Source organism: Megalobrama amblycephala, linkage group LG15, assembly GCF_018812025.1.
Source record: "Megalobrama amblycephala isolate DHTTF-2021 linkage group LG15, ASM1881202v1, whole genome shotgun sequence".
NCBI lineage: Eukaryota > Metazoa > Chordata > Actinopteri > Cypriniformes > Xenocyprididae > Megalobrama > Megalobrama amblycephala.
The window spans coordinates 16657908-16674206 of NC_063058.1; the positions used below are offsets into that span (position 1 = coordinate 16657908).

A 16299-nucleotide genomic window follows, 5' to 3' on the forward strand; every position below is an offset into this window, starting at 1 on the left:
TACATTAAAGGGGCTCTATGTAAGATTTTTACTTTAATAAAGCATAAAAATACCCTAATATGTTTGCAGATATTTAGGAAACATGCTAAGTTCACCTACTTGTTTCTCAGAAAAACAATGCTACAGCCAGATATTCTACTTTGAAAATGCGCGTTCCGTGTTTTTGTTTTGGTCTCTGTGAAACCGTGTGCTGCAGTTTATCCAATAGTATTTCAACATCACAGGTTGCCAGTTGGCGGAAAACACCGCATACTGCAGCCATGGAAACCAGCAAACAAACTGGGTCAGAGAATCAGGCAATAACATCAGCTGCGCGTTCTCGCTCTCTTTACTCTGTCACGGTGAAGTGACACACACCCGCGCGGGCGCCTCCTCTTTCTCGTCTCATTCGCTCCGGTTAAGTAGTGCTTGTATTGTGCATAATTTTAGTAATTTCCGCAGGTTTCGCGCTCACACCGAAAGCGCACGCACCACTGATCTATATTAGTGAAGCGAACAAGCCACGCTCAGTCTCAAACAGAGACAGAAATCCTGCGCATAAACTGTCAAATACATACAAAAGTATGTCAAAACCAGCGGCACAGGCAATCTTGGCAAGTATACAGATAAACACAGTCAGTTTTGAATCGTTAAATAGCTAAGAAAGTGAATCCATGTTGTGTGTAACCCATGTCCGTTGAACACCGTTAATAGACTCTTAAAGGGACAGCAGTCCAATATTCCTGCTGCTGTCTGTCATGTTAATCAAAGAACAAAAGACAAAGAAAATCACTTTCTGCTCTTGACTGATTACGTTTTATAACTTTAATGGTAAGAATTATTTGCAATAAAGACTACAGAAATTAAGGTAACCAATGCAAAATAACACAATGTGTTATTTTACATTTGATTACTTTAATTTTTGTAGTATTTCTTACCTGAATAAAAACCCAGTTAACCTGAAAAACTTAGTTTCATAGCTCTCTTTATTTATTGCATTTATTTGAGCTGTTTATATTTTATTACTGACTTGTTTTTTTTAATGAAAATAAAACTCTGCATTGAAGAAAAGTAGATTTTTGTTTGTATATGTTGTCATTTATAGTTCTTAGAAAGAAAATCGGAATCGGCAAAAATATGTATCGGCCAATCACACTAACAAAAAATCGGAAATCGGAATCGGCCAAGAAAATTGCAATCGGTGCATCTCTACTAAAAAGCCTCTGAATCTATCAAAATATCTCTATGAACAACAGCAATATCAAAACAGATAAATCAACTCATCAGCTTACAGTGTGCAAGTCTCCTCAGCTTTCATTGTCAATTGCACTCCCTATTGTTGCTGGCAACCATATGCTGTAAAAGCTGGCAACCCGCGTCTTTGAATGAGGGGGCGGGCCAAACAATATTTTGAATTTGGACTGCAGTACCTATTTTGAACACTGGGTGTCATTCCTACATAGAGCCCCTTTAAAGTTGAACCACTGTAGTCACACTGACTATTTTAATGATGTCTTTAGTGCTTTTCTGGACCTTAAATGATGTAATTTCGTTGCTTTCTATGGGGGATAAAAAACCTCGGATTTCATTGAAAATATCTTAATTTATGTTCCAAAGATGAACAAAGGTTTGGAACTACATGATGGTGAGTAATTAATGATAGAAATTTCATTTTTTGGGTAAACTAACCCTTTAAAGTCTACTATTTGTTGAATAGAAAAGAGCAGCCTGGACATTCTTCTAAGTAGCTTCTTTTTTCTATTTTAATTTCTGAAAAAAAAAAAAAAAATGCAAATAAAAATACCAGTTTAAGTTTCTGAAAATAATAATAATATTGTTTTTTTAATAATATACATTAAAAATAAGTTTTATTTTCTGAAAAAAAAAAAAAAAAAAAGGTTTTACCAATAAATACCAATAACAATTTGAGCAAGGAAAAGTAAGATAAATCTTTAAAAAAAAAATTCACAGGTAATTCTAGTAAAAAGTTATGCAAGAATAAAGCCTGCCGATTTCATGGGTGGTGTGGCCCTGTGGTTAAAGATCTGGGTAAAAGGTTATAGGTTTGAATACCTCAAGGAGTGATTATTATGCACTTACGCAAGACACTTTTTTTAGGATGATTTTCCTTGTAGTAAATATACATGCTTGAAAAACAGTTTTTGCTAAATGACTCCTTACATACTCTTACATAACACACAGGACTGTATAAATAAATGTGATTAACTCACCTCTTTCATGAGCGCAGACAGAGATTGGCGGCTTTAATCGGTCACACTGGTTGAAGCTTTGGCTGCGTCTGTTCGAGGTTCGAGGTTTACTCTCTCCACTCGTTCCAGCTGCCCTCACAGAGGGGCTCTGAAGCCTGACAAAGAGTTCAGTCAGAACAAACTCAACCTTTCTCTTTAAACAATAACTATTTATGCTGCAAAGACCCAAGACTGGAGTGCCAATTATATAAATAAACCTCAGTGACCTTTTTATATTAAAGTCCATTTCTGATCATATGATCGAGAACAAAATGACTATTGAAGGGGATTCACGTGTTTTTTGGCCCTGAGGAAACAAGACAGGCTTGTGTAGAATCACAAGATCACCAGTAGATGGTGCTGTTGTGTAGTAATTTACTAGGAGGACAAGGAGATGTAAATCAGACACACTGTGATGTTTTATAGAGTGGACGTAGAAATGTGGAAAGCTGACCTAGAGTTCTTTTTCTGAGCAACAGAGAGTCTCACAGCTTTTTTCTGATTGGAGCCTTTTGATGGATGACTTCAAGATCAAGAGGAAAACAAAAGAGAAAGAAAAGGGGATGAATAGAAGAGTTAGAGAAATAGCAAGTGCTGTTATTGTTAACTAAAACTAAAATGACTCATGTTTTTGAATACACTAACTGAATACACTAAAACTAAAATATTAAAAATGAAAAAAACAAAAAAACATTTAAGCTAAGCTAAACAGAAATATTTTTTAGATAAATAAATAAAACTAAATGTAAAAACAATTACAAAAATACATAAAATTACTTTAACATGAAAATAAAAACTGAAATATAAAAAATATATAAAAATGAAATCTCATTCAAAATATTATTTTACTATTTAAATAATACTAACAAAACACTGGAAATAACAGAACTTGTAAGTTAGAAATGGAAATGAAAGGTTAATCATTGGAAATGTTAAGGGTATAAAAAGTTAGAGGAGAAAGAAAAAAAGTCCAGTGTGACAAAAATCGTATCCTTCCCGCCATCCAAATTATTTAAAGATTAAAAATAAATTATTAACTTGTCAAACCAGCTGCTATGCTGTCTGTCTATGAAGAAGCTATCCAGTAGATGAGTTGGAGAATAATACCTGGACTGCAGGTCTGTCTGTGTTTTCTGTGCACATAGGGAGGAGGTGTAGTGTTGCTGGATAGGAGAAGGACAGGGAGAGCTACAGGGAGAAGTGTGAGGAGGCAGGGCAGGACTGGCGCATCGGTGAGCCTGGTTGTTCTGGAGCATCTGAACATTGCTGGAGGCCTGTTTCAAAGTCTGCTGCTGCTGCCTGAAGCGCGACAGAATGAAGAAAAGGCCTAAAATGGCTTTCAGATTGCCATTGCGGATCTCTGTGGTTTGGCAGAAAAAGAAAAGAATCTTGTTGGCATCTTGTTTCAAATATTAATGAGCATTAGTTAAGAGTCCGTTCACCTTCGGCACAAAGTCCCTTTATGTTGACTCCTTTAGCAGCCAGGAAGCTCAGACAGGCATCAATGTTCTCAATCTGCGAAACATAGACATGCATCAAGAGCTTGCTGTCGGAAATCAAGCCTAATAATCCACTACCCTCGGAAAATGTGACCCCACCATGGCCGGTTTGCACACCACACTCAGGTGTAGAGGAAATATAACCAAACAGATGGTGCTCAATAGGGTAGAGTTGTGGTTTACAACCCTGTGGGTCCGTCCTGTGGTGTTCCTGTGACATTACAATGTATATCCTGACCACAGGCGAGACGACAGACTACAGCAGGCTGGTTAATGCCAGGATTTTAAGGTCAACAAGACCTGCCATTGTCATCCCTGAGGTTGTTTCTTAAAGGGACAGTTTAACCAAAAATGAAAATTCTGTCATAATATACTCACCCTCATTTGCAGTCATGTATATTTGACTTAAACTGTAGATATTCAGCGAATAGGAACTTAAAGGGTTAGTTCACCCAAAAATGAAAATGATCCCATGATTTACTCACCCTCAAGCCATAGGTGTATATGACTATCTTCTATATGCTATATGCTTAAAAAATATCCTGCTCTTCCAAGCTTTATAATGGTAGTGAATGGGGGGCCTGATTTTGAAGCCAAAAAAAAGTGCATCCATCCATTGTAAAAGTACTCCACATGGCTCCGGAGGGTTCTTCTGAAGGGAAACGATGCTTTTTTTTTTTTTATTAACTATAATAACTAGCTTCCGGCAGACGGCCATACACATCTATTTGTAGGGCTGGGACAATACATCGAATCTCGATTCATGATATGAAGAGTTTGGAGCGATTCTGATATTTTCCGATATATCGCAATTCTCTCTCGAATCGATTCTGAGCTTAGTTTTTAAACAGCAGATGGCACTACTATACGTGCTTTAGAAACACTCATACACTGCCTGCTTCCAGTTCCTTTACACACACCACTTAAACCTAAAATAATCATTCATAAAGTTCGAAAACGTTGAAGCGAATTACAAATCTCGCATTATAAAAGCATTCTGAGCCGAGGTGCAAGTATATTTAACCACTTAGATGACTCAGCCGAACGCACGAGCGCCGTCCAGCAGTCTTCTTTATGTGCGTTTGAGAGTGTGCGGTTAAAAACTAGCCTAGAGCGCCATCTGCTGTTAAAACTAAGCTCAGAATCGATTAAAGAGAGAAAATATCAGGATCGATCCAGATTCATTGTATCGTTTGAGAATCAATGTATCGTCCCAGCCCTATAGATCTGCAGTGGAAGAGTAACCCCTGAACCGACGCACAACGTATTGACGAACGCGGAAGTGCAGAGGATAGAGCAAAACAAAACACCGGTCACGAATTACAAGTCTATCTTCTATATAAGAGAAAAGGAGCTTGAGTTTGTTGCAAAGCTCTATTTGTTTGAACCGTAAGAGGCATCTAAGCTTACGCTATTCCATGTCATACATCGCGTCACGGGTTACAAGTTGACAATGCGCAGTATGCGTAGAGTCGTCTGCTGGAAGCTATTTATTTTAGATTATGAAGTTTTAAATATGTATATTATTCTTTAAAAAAAACCCAAAACATTGCTTCGTTCCAGAAGGCCTTTATTAACCCCCTGGAGCCATATGGATTATTTTAATGATGGATGGATGCATTTTTTGGGGGCCTCAAAATTTATGGTGCTAATTGAAATAAGGCTGATTAAAATAAAGCTAAAATTATAAAATAAAACATAAATATTACATTAAAAATTTAAAATGTTGTCTTAGCAACTAACTGAAATAAAATAAGTTGAAGTACTACAACTATAACTAATTGAACGGGATACATTTAAAAAAAAAAAAAAAAAAAATCTTTACCCTTAAATGCATAAATGTTTCGGCAATCATATTTGGATATCCGGGTCTTTAGCAAGCCTATTATCTAACACGGATGTCTTTAATAATCTTTAACTGTGCAATAGTACAAAACTCTTGATAACAATTACAAAAGAACAATAAAAAAAGCATATTTTGTTGCCCTTTGGAACTTGGAAGATTTCATTTTGAGCAGGTGCTTTTTACTATCATCACTGTCACCATCAGAGCTCATTTCTACCATATTCTCAAAACTATGGTTTTCAATATCTTCAAAAACAATATTTTGATCACTGACAGCTTCTTCACCAGATTTACCATCAAGTGACAGTGACACTAATATCTGATTGCGAGTTCGACAGATTGTGGTACAAGCAGTACAGAAATAAAAATCGAGTACCATTTGTGAGCGACTCTCTGGGAATCCGTTGATATCTGCAATCTTCTCGTTTGCTGAATGGAAAAAAGAAAACAGAGGCACTGAATTAAAGTAACACCATTTTATACCTGCTAAATGGTTTTATGAACACATCATCCACTTGGTGTGGTCTTCAGGTTTTTGTATTTGTAATAGGAACGAGAATAGGAATGCGTATCCTCCTCTGGTATATATTTATTACATTTTGGCTTAATAAAATGTTCACAACTCAGTTTGTAGCCTCATAAACCATCGACAAATTGGCCCTTTTTTTTCAGAAACTGATCTCATAAAACAGCCTCAGAACATAACAAAGGTGGTGAGTTTTCTTAATACTTATGTGTGTCCATTTCTTTCCCAGTCCACCTCCTCTACCTACTTATTATGGTTAGATTTACTGGTATGGTGGAGCAAAATTGTAGGTTTTATGTATTAGTTTTTTTCTGAAGGAAGAAGAGGGGTTTGTTGAAGTATGGAAAATGATTTTTTTAATATCTTTAATCTTACCTACAACCTGAATTATTTCTGCCAACAAAACGCCATCGGCAACATCCTGTTGGAGGTCTTTAATCAGGCGTGTGTGTCCGGACTTGGCTAGGTAGTGGTTGGCCCAATCTGTATAAATCTATTCATCCAAAGAAAAACAGAGAGAGACCGAATCAGGAAAAGGCACTTAACATCTAACTCTGGGTTTAGAGCTTACATGGATGAAAGACAAACGCCACATTGTGGTCCATCAGTTACCATTTAAACATCAGAGAGTAGACAGGGAAATTTCCAAGAAAATTAATATAAGCAAACTGTCAAAAGGGTCTGGAATATCAGGTTGTACATCTGATTGTTTTAAAAAAAAAATTATCTTGAAACATTAACACAAAAAGTGATAAACAATTTAAACAGTAGTATGCTATCTTTGGGAACATTTGATTATTTACCATTTTTTATCCAATTATTTTTTGCATTAAAAATAGCAAAAATGTGTAAATAATAATAATAATAGTATTGTATTTATTTGAATAAATATTTTTTAATGTTTAAAATATAAACATTTTTATATAAACAATGGCAGTCTGATGAAAAATTTTATTGTTAAATATTTAAAAAAAATACATTAAAATATATATTTATATAATGTATAAAAAGATAATATATATACACAAAATATAAATGAAAAAAATGGCAATCTGAATAAATTTTATAATATTTGTTGTCGTTATTTGAATACATATTTTGAGATATATTTTTAAAAAAAAAAAAAAAAAAAAGTGGTTGTTATTGCTTCCAGATCATTCACCACTCTCAAAAATGATAGATGAAGTTAGACACATTGCATTGTGTGATACAGTATCCAATGTTGCATGCTCTAGTTGTATAATACAGAATGAATTGTGTATTTTATGCATACAAAATATTTGAATACTTTGTATGGTATACATACAGCAAAATTAGCATGTGTAATATGGTACTATGCCATTCCAAACATACCTGATGCCTTTTTTATTTTCTTCATAATCATCACGCAACTACAAATGTGAGCATTGGGAGGCAGCACAGTATCAATAGGACCCTAGTCTCTGACTACCACTAGTACAGAGGTCAGAAATAAAGGGCTGTAGGTGTTTTGTTGCTGGTGTAGTTATGTCTAAATGGGTCTAAATGGGACATAAGAACTAGTGTGACTGCACATCATGCAGATCAGGGTCAAGCATGGACCATTTCAAACTGGAGCCACTGCTGGTTTTAATACAGAGACTCCTTGTGAATTCTGCAGGGGGCTGTTTGTATTTCTGCCCACAGAGCCTGGAGAACCGCTCCACCCCTTCACTGTAAACAAAACCTCTAGGCTGCGGTGGACAGCATGTGGGAATAATAATCTTGAATAATTAAAACATAGGGGAAGAGGTATGCGTAACCAGGTTCCATGTTAACATGAAAATGCATTACATGGTTAACGCAATAACATTACAACAAATCAGCGTTTAGCCGTCATGTTCTGTTTGGTGTCCAAATGACCCCACAATCATTTTAATAAATTGAACATATTGGTTAATACTTTATCTATTCTTATGAGAACTGTTCATAAATGACATAACATAAATCAATCTCAAGTCAATCTCAACCAAAAAAAGAAGGGTTAAAGGGTTAGTTCACCCAAAAATGAAAATTCTGTCATTAAGGGTTATTGTGGAACCCTCATGTCGTTCCACACCCGTAAGACCTTCGTTCATCTTCGGAACACAAATTAAGATATTTTTAGTTCGGAGCGTGTATCAACCTGCCAAAGTCACATGATTTCAGTAAACAAGGCTTCATTATGTTATAAGTGTTTCGAAATTTCAGCAGTTCACCACTGGGGGGCGTGACTTTGGCAGTTTGATACACGCTCCGAACCATTGATTCAAAACAAAAGATTCGTAAAGCTTCACAAAGCAGTGTTTTGACATCGCCCATCACTAGATATTGTCATAAAGTCGTTTTTTTTTTTTCGGCGCACAAAAAGTATTCTCATCGCTTCATAACATTAAGGTTGAACCACTGTAGTCACATGAACGGTTTTAAATATGTCTTTAGTAGCTTTCTGGGCATCTGAAAGTGTTAATTCTCTTGCTGGCAATGGAGGCCTCACTGAGCCATCGGATTTTATCAAAAATATCTTAATTTGTGTTCCGAAGATGAATGAAGGTCTTACAGGCGTGGAACGACATGAGGGTGAGTAATTAATGACAGAATTTTTTATTTTTGGGTGAACTAACCCTTTAAGATTCAAGAGTAATCAAGAGTGTTTTGATGGTCAATCGACTGAAAACTAAAAAATAAAATTTTAAAAAGTATTTTACAATAACACTGCAAAAAACAAGACACTTCCAAAAAACAAAAAGTAAAGTACCATGGTATTACCATGGTTTTGTTGGACTTTTACCATGCTAATGCCATTTGAAGTATCACAGACTTGTAATACCACGTAAATACCAAATTTAAATATGGATACCGAATTAAGGTACTATTTGGCATTTGGATAGCATCACCAAACTGGAACCGCCAAAGCACTTTTTTTTTTTAAAATAGAGCAAAGCTGCTACATTGAATTTCTCCATTTAAGGTTCTATTCAAGTTTTTAAAGATCAGCTCAATAAAACACGAGCAATTCAATTTGTGCAGGACAATTTAGAGAGCAAAAAGTGCTCCCTAAACTTGTGTAATGGACTTTCCATTCCTTGTCTTTTTTGGTAATTCCCATAATTTCCAAACACAAGACTAAAAGCAGATATTTAACAAACTAGTAACGGCAATCGTCACGTTGTTTTACAAGGCAGTCAACCATGTCTGAAATGGCAACCTAATCCTCACACCAACGCTGTCCCAAAACACATTCAGTGACATCTGCGTTAATGAGAAGCATTTTCCAGCTTCCTAGCCAGAACAAAGAGGGACAGAGGTGAAGTCTGAGGGCATAGTAATATATTAGTACGAGTGTTTGCTAAAGGGTGCCCACTATTGGCCTCTGGGACTGGTGTGTGTGGCGTCCCATCCATATGGCCAAATGCCCACCTGCAGTGCGGCTCACCGCCACTAATGGAGCACTGTAGTAAAACCTCCATGACCGTGTCTATGTGTGCGTGTGTGCTGTAATTACAGGCCAACTGGCTGAGCTTTTCATTCTGCCCCGCCACATGAAGAACTTGGCTCTTCACTACCTTCAAAGCTCTACTGAACGTATGAAGCTATATAAGCACATGTACGCATACACACAGACATAAACTTACACACTGCTGCCGTGGACCAAAGGAAGAACATTGCGACTTTTCATAGGCAATTTGCTTTGACCAGGTCAGCAGGATCTATTCTTACAAAGCATAATATTTTTAACATGTAAATGTATAAACACATGAGCTTTCAGCGGGAAGCTCTACAAACAGTAGTCACAATGGTGGTAATGTGGCCAAAGAGAAACAGTTTCGAAGACGTGAATACAATTTACACACATATTGTGGCGTAGTGGTATTCCTACACCATCCCTACAGTTGCTGTAGGTCAAGTCATGGTGGAATTTGGGCACATCGCATAGACAAGCTTTACTCTGCAAGATATATTTGTTTGTCATGCTGAAGTTCAAACTTTGCAGATACAAATACATGGGTTTTTCTGTTCATTAATATTCCAAAAAACACAATTAGCACCTTGGATGGAAGCCTGTTTCCACCATAGAGTAAAAAATAAATGATAGGTTTTTGTATAAAGTTATATTGTGAGATTTAAAAACAAAATATCATTGTGAGATATAAAGTAACACTGTGAGAGATTAGTCACAATTGTGAGATATATAGTTGCAACTACAAGAAACAAAGTCGTAGTTGTGAGATATAAAGTCGCAATTGTGAGAAACAAGTCAAAAATGTCAGATATAAAACAGCAATTACAAGAAACAGCTGTAATTGTGAGATATAAACTCACATTGTGAGATATAAAGTCGCAATTGTGAGAAACAGTCGAAAATGTCAAATATAAAACAGTAATTACAAGAAACAGTCATAGAGATTTAAAGTAACATTGTGAGATATAAAGTTGCAAAAATAAGAGTCTCAATTATGAGATAAAAAGTTACAAGAAAGTTGTAGTTGCGAGACGAGATAAAAATTACCAATTACAAGAAACAAAGTTGTAATTGTGAGATTTAAAGTCACATTGCGAGATATAAAGTTACAAAAATAAGAAAGTCTCAATTATGAGATAAAAAGTTACGAGAAAATTGTAGTTGCGAGATAAAAAGTAGCAATTACAAGAAACAAAGTTGTAATTGTGAGATTTAAACAACATTGCGAGATATAAAGTTACAAAAATAAGAAAGTCTCAATTATGAGATAAAAAGTTACGAGAAAATTGTAGTTGCGAGATAAAAAGTAGCAATTACAAGAAACAAAGTTGTAATTGTGAGATTTAAAGTCACATTGCGAGATATAAAGTTACAAAAATAAGAAAGTCTCAATTATGAGATAAAAAGTTACGAAGAAAATTGTAGTTGCGAGATAAAAAGTAGCAATTACAAGAAACAAAGTTGTAATTGTGAGATTTAAAGTCACATTGCGAGATATAAAGTTACAAAAATAAGAAAGTCTCAATTATGAGATAAAAAGTTACGAGAAAATTGTAGTTGCGAGATAAAAAGTAGCAATTACAAGAAACAAAGTTGTAATTGTGAGATTTAAAGTCACATTGCGAGATATCAAGTTGCAATTGCGAGAAGCAAGTCACACTGCAAGATATAAGGTCGCAAGTATAAGAAACAGTCACAATTGTTCGATAAAAAGTTACGAGAAAGTTATAGGTACGTACAAGAAAGAGTCATTTTAACATATAAAGTAGCCATTACAAGACACAAAGTGAAAATTCACAATGCAAGATCATAACTCAAGTATGAGAAACAAAGTCGCAATTGTGAGACATAAAGTTGCCATTATGAGAAACAAAGTCGTAATTGTGATATATCAAGTCACATTGTAAGAAACAAAGTCGTAATTGTCATAATTACAAGAAAAACCTGTTGTAGTCAATTATATTTTTGATGAGGTCTTTTAAAGGGTGCAAGACAATCAAAAGTACTATAAAAATGAAATGAGCAACAACTTATTGACCTAGTGGTCAATGCACAAATTATTTATTACTTTTTTCTTTAAAACTGTCTGAGGGTGAAATCAACCTATCCCTACAGGAAGATCATCTATTAGAACAAGAATCAATGCAACCACAAAGCCACATACAAATTAAGCATCAGTGTTCCAACCTGAGGGTCTCCTGATGTTTCTTTGGCAGTCTGGTACTTTTTCTGTAAAGCTGCAGTGCCTTGACTTTGCTGTCTGGAGATGGGAGACTTCAGGGGGATGAGGCTGGGCTGCATGGGCTTCAGAGGTCCATTCTGGTGGGTCGCTACCCTAGATGGAATGGGTAGAGCGGTACCATGCACGGGTTTGGGCAATCCCGACTTCATCTTGGAGGCGACTAGAATAGCAGGCATTTTCTTATCCTTTTACATTCAACCACGCACACGCTGGCAAAAAGTTGTCTGGTTGCAGAGGCACAAGTCTCGGAGCAACCACACACGCTGACTTAACAGCTGGAGCAATGCAGTGGGAAGTGTGTCCACAAACTACATTCATACAGCACTGGAAAGCTTGGCAGCACACAGACGTCTTGCTAAACCTTCTAATAATGTGATTTTCCCATGACAATCAGCCAAATCCTTCCCCGTCATCAGCATCTTCAGTGTTTTTCTTGTCCAATGAAGCTCTACTCCATATTTGAGTTGAGATCTGGACTCCGCCCGCCACCTGCTCCTAGTTCCACAGCAGCGAGGAGTCGCCCAATATAGCCCAGCGCAGCCGCTGCTGAGAAGCGGACACTCTCTGGCAGGCAGAAATCACAGATAAGTGGGAAGGCAGGATGCAATTTGTTGTCAGAGCAGAAGAAACCTACAGTTTGTACATGGAAGTGTAACCAGCCTCCAGATGCAGTGGCAGCAAGGCATGACTCTCAAGCTTGAGAAGGATTAACAAGCCATTAGCAAGACAGCAGATGTGACTTATGGGAAAACTAGACGCTAACACCCCTGGGTGACAGCCTAATCAACCATAATATCACCCTTCTTGCCAATGCACCAGAGAAACGGACAATTAACAAGCAAAGAAGAAAAGTCTTGCTTTAGCTTACAGCTTTTAAAACTTTTAAAACCCTTAAATATGATTTTTTCAAAATATTAAAAGCAGCTACATAATTTAATAATCAACACATTAAAATAATTGTGATTAATGTCATGATTTCCAAAGCAGAATTTGTAAAAAATATATAAAAATAAATAAATATTATAATATATACACATACATTTTTTATAATATTTACATAAAATTTTAAAAAAGTTTAAAAATAACTATAACTATTATAAACAATAAATATAAAATATATAAAAAATAATTAGAATTATTAGAATATGTATATTCTAATATTTAAATAAAAATGACAAATGTTTATATAATAAAATATATATTTAAAATGTAAAAATAAATTATTAGAATAATAATTTGAATTTTAATGTTTATATTTTACAAATATATTTAAAATATAACGATATATAAAAATAAATAATTATTAGAGTAATTATTCAAATATTTAAATAGAATAATACAATTTTTCTTTGAACGTTTTCCCAATTTGAAAACCCCTCTCACTCTAATTCTGTTCCAAGAAAATCCAAATGGATACTTTTTAACAATCTGGCTTTGCGATCATAACTAACTACAAGTACAACTAAATAAGGCAAAATGGTAAGGAGAATTGTTTGTTCTTGTTGTCATCTCAACAAAGCAATTTAGCCACTGCCAAAAACATCTATTAGGTATTATTAAAATCAGTAAAAGACCCAAACTGCCTCGAAGCCTAAGTATTTTTACTTGCAGTTAAAATTTTGCATGCGGTTTTACCATGATTGAAATGTTAAGTCTCATTCGCCCTGTTTTTCGGAAGTCGCTGAATTCCCATGCCCGGTTGCGTTTCTAACAGCATGCTGAGAGAGGGAGTGTTTGGTTATTCACGCAGCCCGAGCCGAGGCTTTGGGAGGATGAAATTCTGTTGGAGCAGCAGTTTTGAGTGTCTGCAGATTGAACCCAATAATCCCTGTGGGGACGAGTGAAACCCACCGCCTCTCTGCAGCCGGGCACTGATGCATTGTTTCCTCTGAGAGAGAACCACTGTTCACCGACTCCAACACTATGTTGAATGTGCAAAACTGGAGATGATGCCAGTCCAGCATGGATCTCAAAAACCAAAATATTAACTACTACTGAACAGATGTGTTAGCCAATGTTTACTTATAAACAGAGCAATGAAAATGGGTGATATCTCAAGCTCATCGCAACAGGTGCAAAAGATCCAAATTCTGTGACTACTGCACCACCAAACCCTCCTCTTGTCTTCCATTGGTTGAACAACAAACAGATATTTTTGCACCAATGTTGGCATGTTGGACTTGGATTCTCATTATACTCATTTCAGATCATTAAAACAGCACTGGGAATCAAGCAGAGGACACAGTAATAAACCTACTGCAGGAATGGTGGGTGGTAGGTGCAGGTTGCTAGGTTGAGGCTTTGGTAAACACACATGTGCAACCACAACACACAGCATGGGATCAATTTTACAGACCCATGTTGTTAAACTGGATTTGATCATTGAACCCACAAGAATACTCCTTGAAGGCAAACTGCTTTTGGACGGCAACATCTATAGCAGTAGCACATGACCAATCTATTTCACCCACATTTCATTTTTTAAAATCCTTAAATGGGCTATATGTAGAATTCCGAAATCCTTGATATTAACATGGTGGCCGTTAAGCGAACTGCAGCCAGCAAAGGAAAATTAACTGTTTTTCCATCTACATAGTAAATAAATAGATTCTGGGCTAGCAAGTAAAAGGTAAAATTTGGATGGATGGATAGATTTTTTTTTCTTAGATATTGGGTGGATGGATGGATGGATTTTTTTTTCTTAGATATTGGGTGGATGGATGGACGGATTTTTTTTCTTAGATATTGGGTGGATGGATGGATGGATTTTTTTTTCTTAGATATTGGGTGGATGGATGGATGGATTTTTTTTCTTAGATATTGGGTGGATGGATGGATGGATGGATGATGGATGTATTTGTATTTTTTTCTTAGATATTGGGTGGATGGATGGATGGATTTTTTTTCTTAGATATTGGGTGGATGGATGGATGGATTTTTTTTCTTAGATATTGGGTGGATGGATGGATGGATTGTTTTTTCTTAGATATTGGGTGGATGGATTTTTTTTCTTAGATATTGGGTGGATGGATTTTTTTTTTCTTAGATATTGGGTGGATGGATTTTTTTTTCTTAGATATTGGGTGGGTGGATGGATGGATTTTTTTTCTTAGATATTGGGTGGATGGATTTTTTTTTCTTAGATATTGGGTGGGTGGATGGATGGATTTTTTTTCTTAGATATTGGATGGATGGATGGATGGATGGATGGATGGATGGATGGATTTTTTTTTCTTAGATATTGGGTGGATGGATGGATTTTTTTCTTAGATATTGGGTGGATGGATGGATTTTTTTTCTTAGATATTGGGTGGATGGATGGATGGATTTTTTTTCTTAGATATTGGATGGATGGATGGATGGATGGATGGATGGATTTTTTTTCTTAGATATTGGATGGATGGATGGATGGATGGATTTTTTTTTCTTAGATATTGGGTGGATGGATGGATTTTTTTTCTTAGATATTGGGTGGATGGATGGATGAATTTTTTTTCTTAGATATTGGGTAAAGAGTTGGAAGGATGGATGGATGGATGGATGGATGGATGGATTTTTTCTTAGATATTGGGTAAAAAGATAGATGGATGGATGGATGGATGGATGGACGGACGGACTAACTGAAAATAAAATAGAAACTAACTTCAAAACAATACTGTAACAAGACTTCTGTAACAAGCTAACAAAATTTCTTTTACTTTATCCACCATCTTGGAGTCATTTTTCACTAGATTCACACAATGCAATCTCTATGAAATATATACACTGCTTTAAAATATGGCCAAAATTGAAGCTTAAATGCTGTTTTTGTAGGTAGCTCGCTAGGTTATGGAACAGCAAATTATCATATTTTCCTCTTTAAGACCAGAGAAAGTCTGTGCACACCACAGGGGGTCATCTGACACTGACTGTCCAGTTCATTAACAACTCTTTCACCAAAGTTAGCCTTTAAACAGAGCCCAAGAGAATCAGCTTATTCCATATGGTCACTTGTTGTGAGTGGACATCTGCCCACTTCACACTCAATATGTTTCTGTGGACAGAGTGTGCCAGGTTACTTCTTAGGACACAGTTACATTAAACTGTAAGGACAGGTCAGCATCACGCTGGTCTCGGGATGGACAATGAACCTGCTGAACCTACGGTGTCTAGCATTATCCTGTTACCAGTGTAACAGTGTATAACTTTACGAAAGTAGCAAGTTATCACCATGCTACACTTTTAAAAATAAAGGTTCTTTAAAATGCATCGATTAGTGGTTCAACGAATAACAAAACTCATATATTATGTTTTTGAGTCATGGGTCGGATCAGTTTTTGGATCAGCAAAAAAAAAAAGAAAAAAAAACAATTACAAGCATCGATAAATACAGTATAACAAAGTAAGGTCTAACTGTAGTATTCAGGTACAGAAATGTAATAATTAGGCCTAAATGTAAAATTCCATTACTATAGTGTTCACTGTATAAATTAAATCTAGATTAATCTTTGTTAAAGCT

At 35.9% G+C, this 16299-nt stretch overlaps 1 protein-coding gene across 12 annotated transcripts in view; it reads right to left on the reverse strand.

Moving 5' to 3' along the window:
• Nucleotides 1-16299, reverse strand: part of nav2b (neuron navigator 2b) — a 117765-nt gene that overhangs the window by 84564 nt on the left and 16902 nt on the right. For 4 of the 12 annotated variants that reach the window (XM_048157952.1, XM_048157943.1, XM_048157949.1 and 1 more), the window contains exons 1-7: nucleotides 11747-12275; nucleotides 6475-6592; nucleotides 5950-6002; nucleotides 3671-3743; nucleotides 3336-3588; nucleotides 2683-2751; nucleotides 2211-2344 (exon numbers count right to left, since the gene is read on the reverse strand). In XM_048157952.1, coding sequence (XP_048013909.1) covers nucleotides 2211-2344; nucleotides 2683-2751; nucleotides 3336-3588; nucleotides 3671-3743; nucleotides 5950-6002; nucleotides 6475-6592; nucleotides 11747-11977 — 931 coding nt within the window. In that variant the 5' untranslated portion in view covers nucleotides 11978-12275. Of the gene's footprint in view, nucleotides 1-2210; nucleotides 2345-2682; nucleotides 2752-3335; nucleotides 3589-3670; nucleotides 3744-5949; nucleotides 6003-6474; nucleotides 6593-11746; nucleotides 12278-16299 lie in introns of those variants that run through there. The other 8 variants (XM_048157944.1, XM_048157947.1, XM_048157951.1 and 5 more) reach the window with 5 other exon arrangements.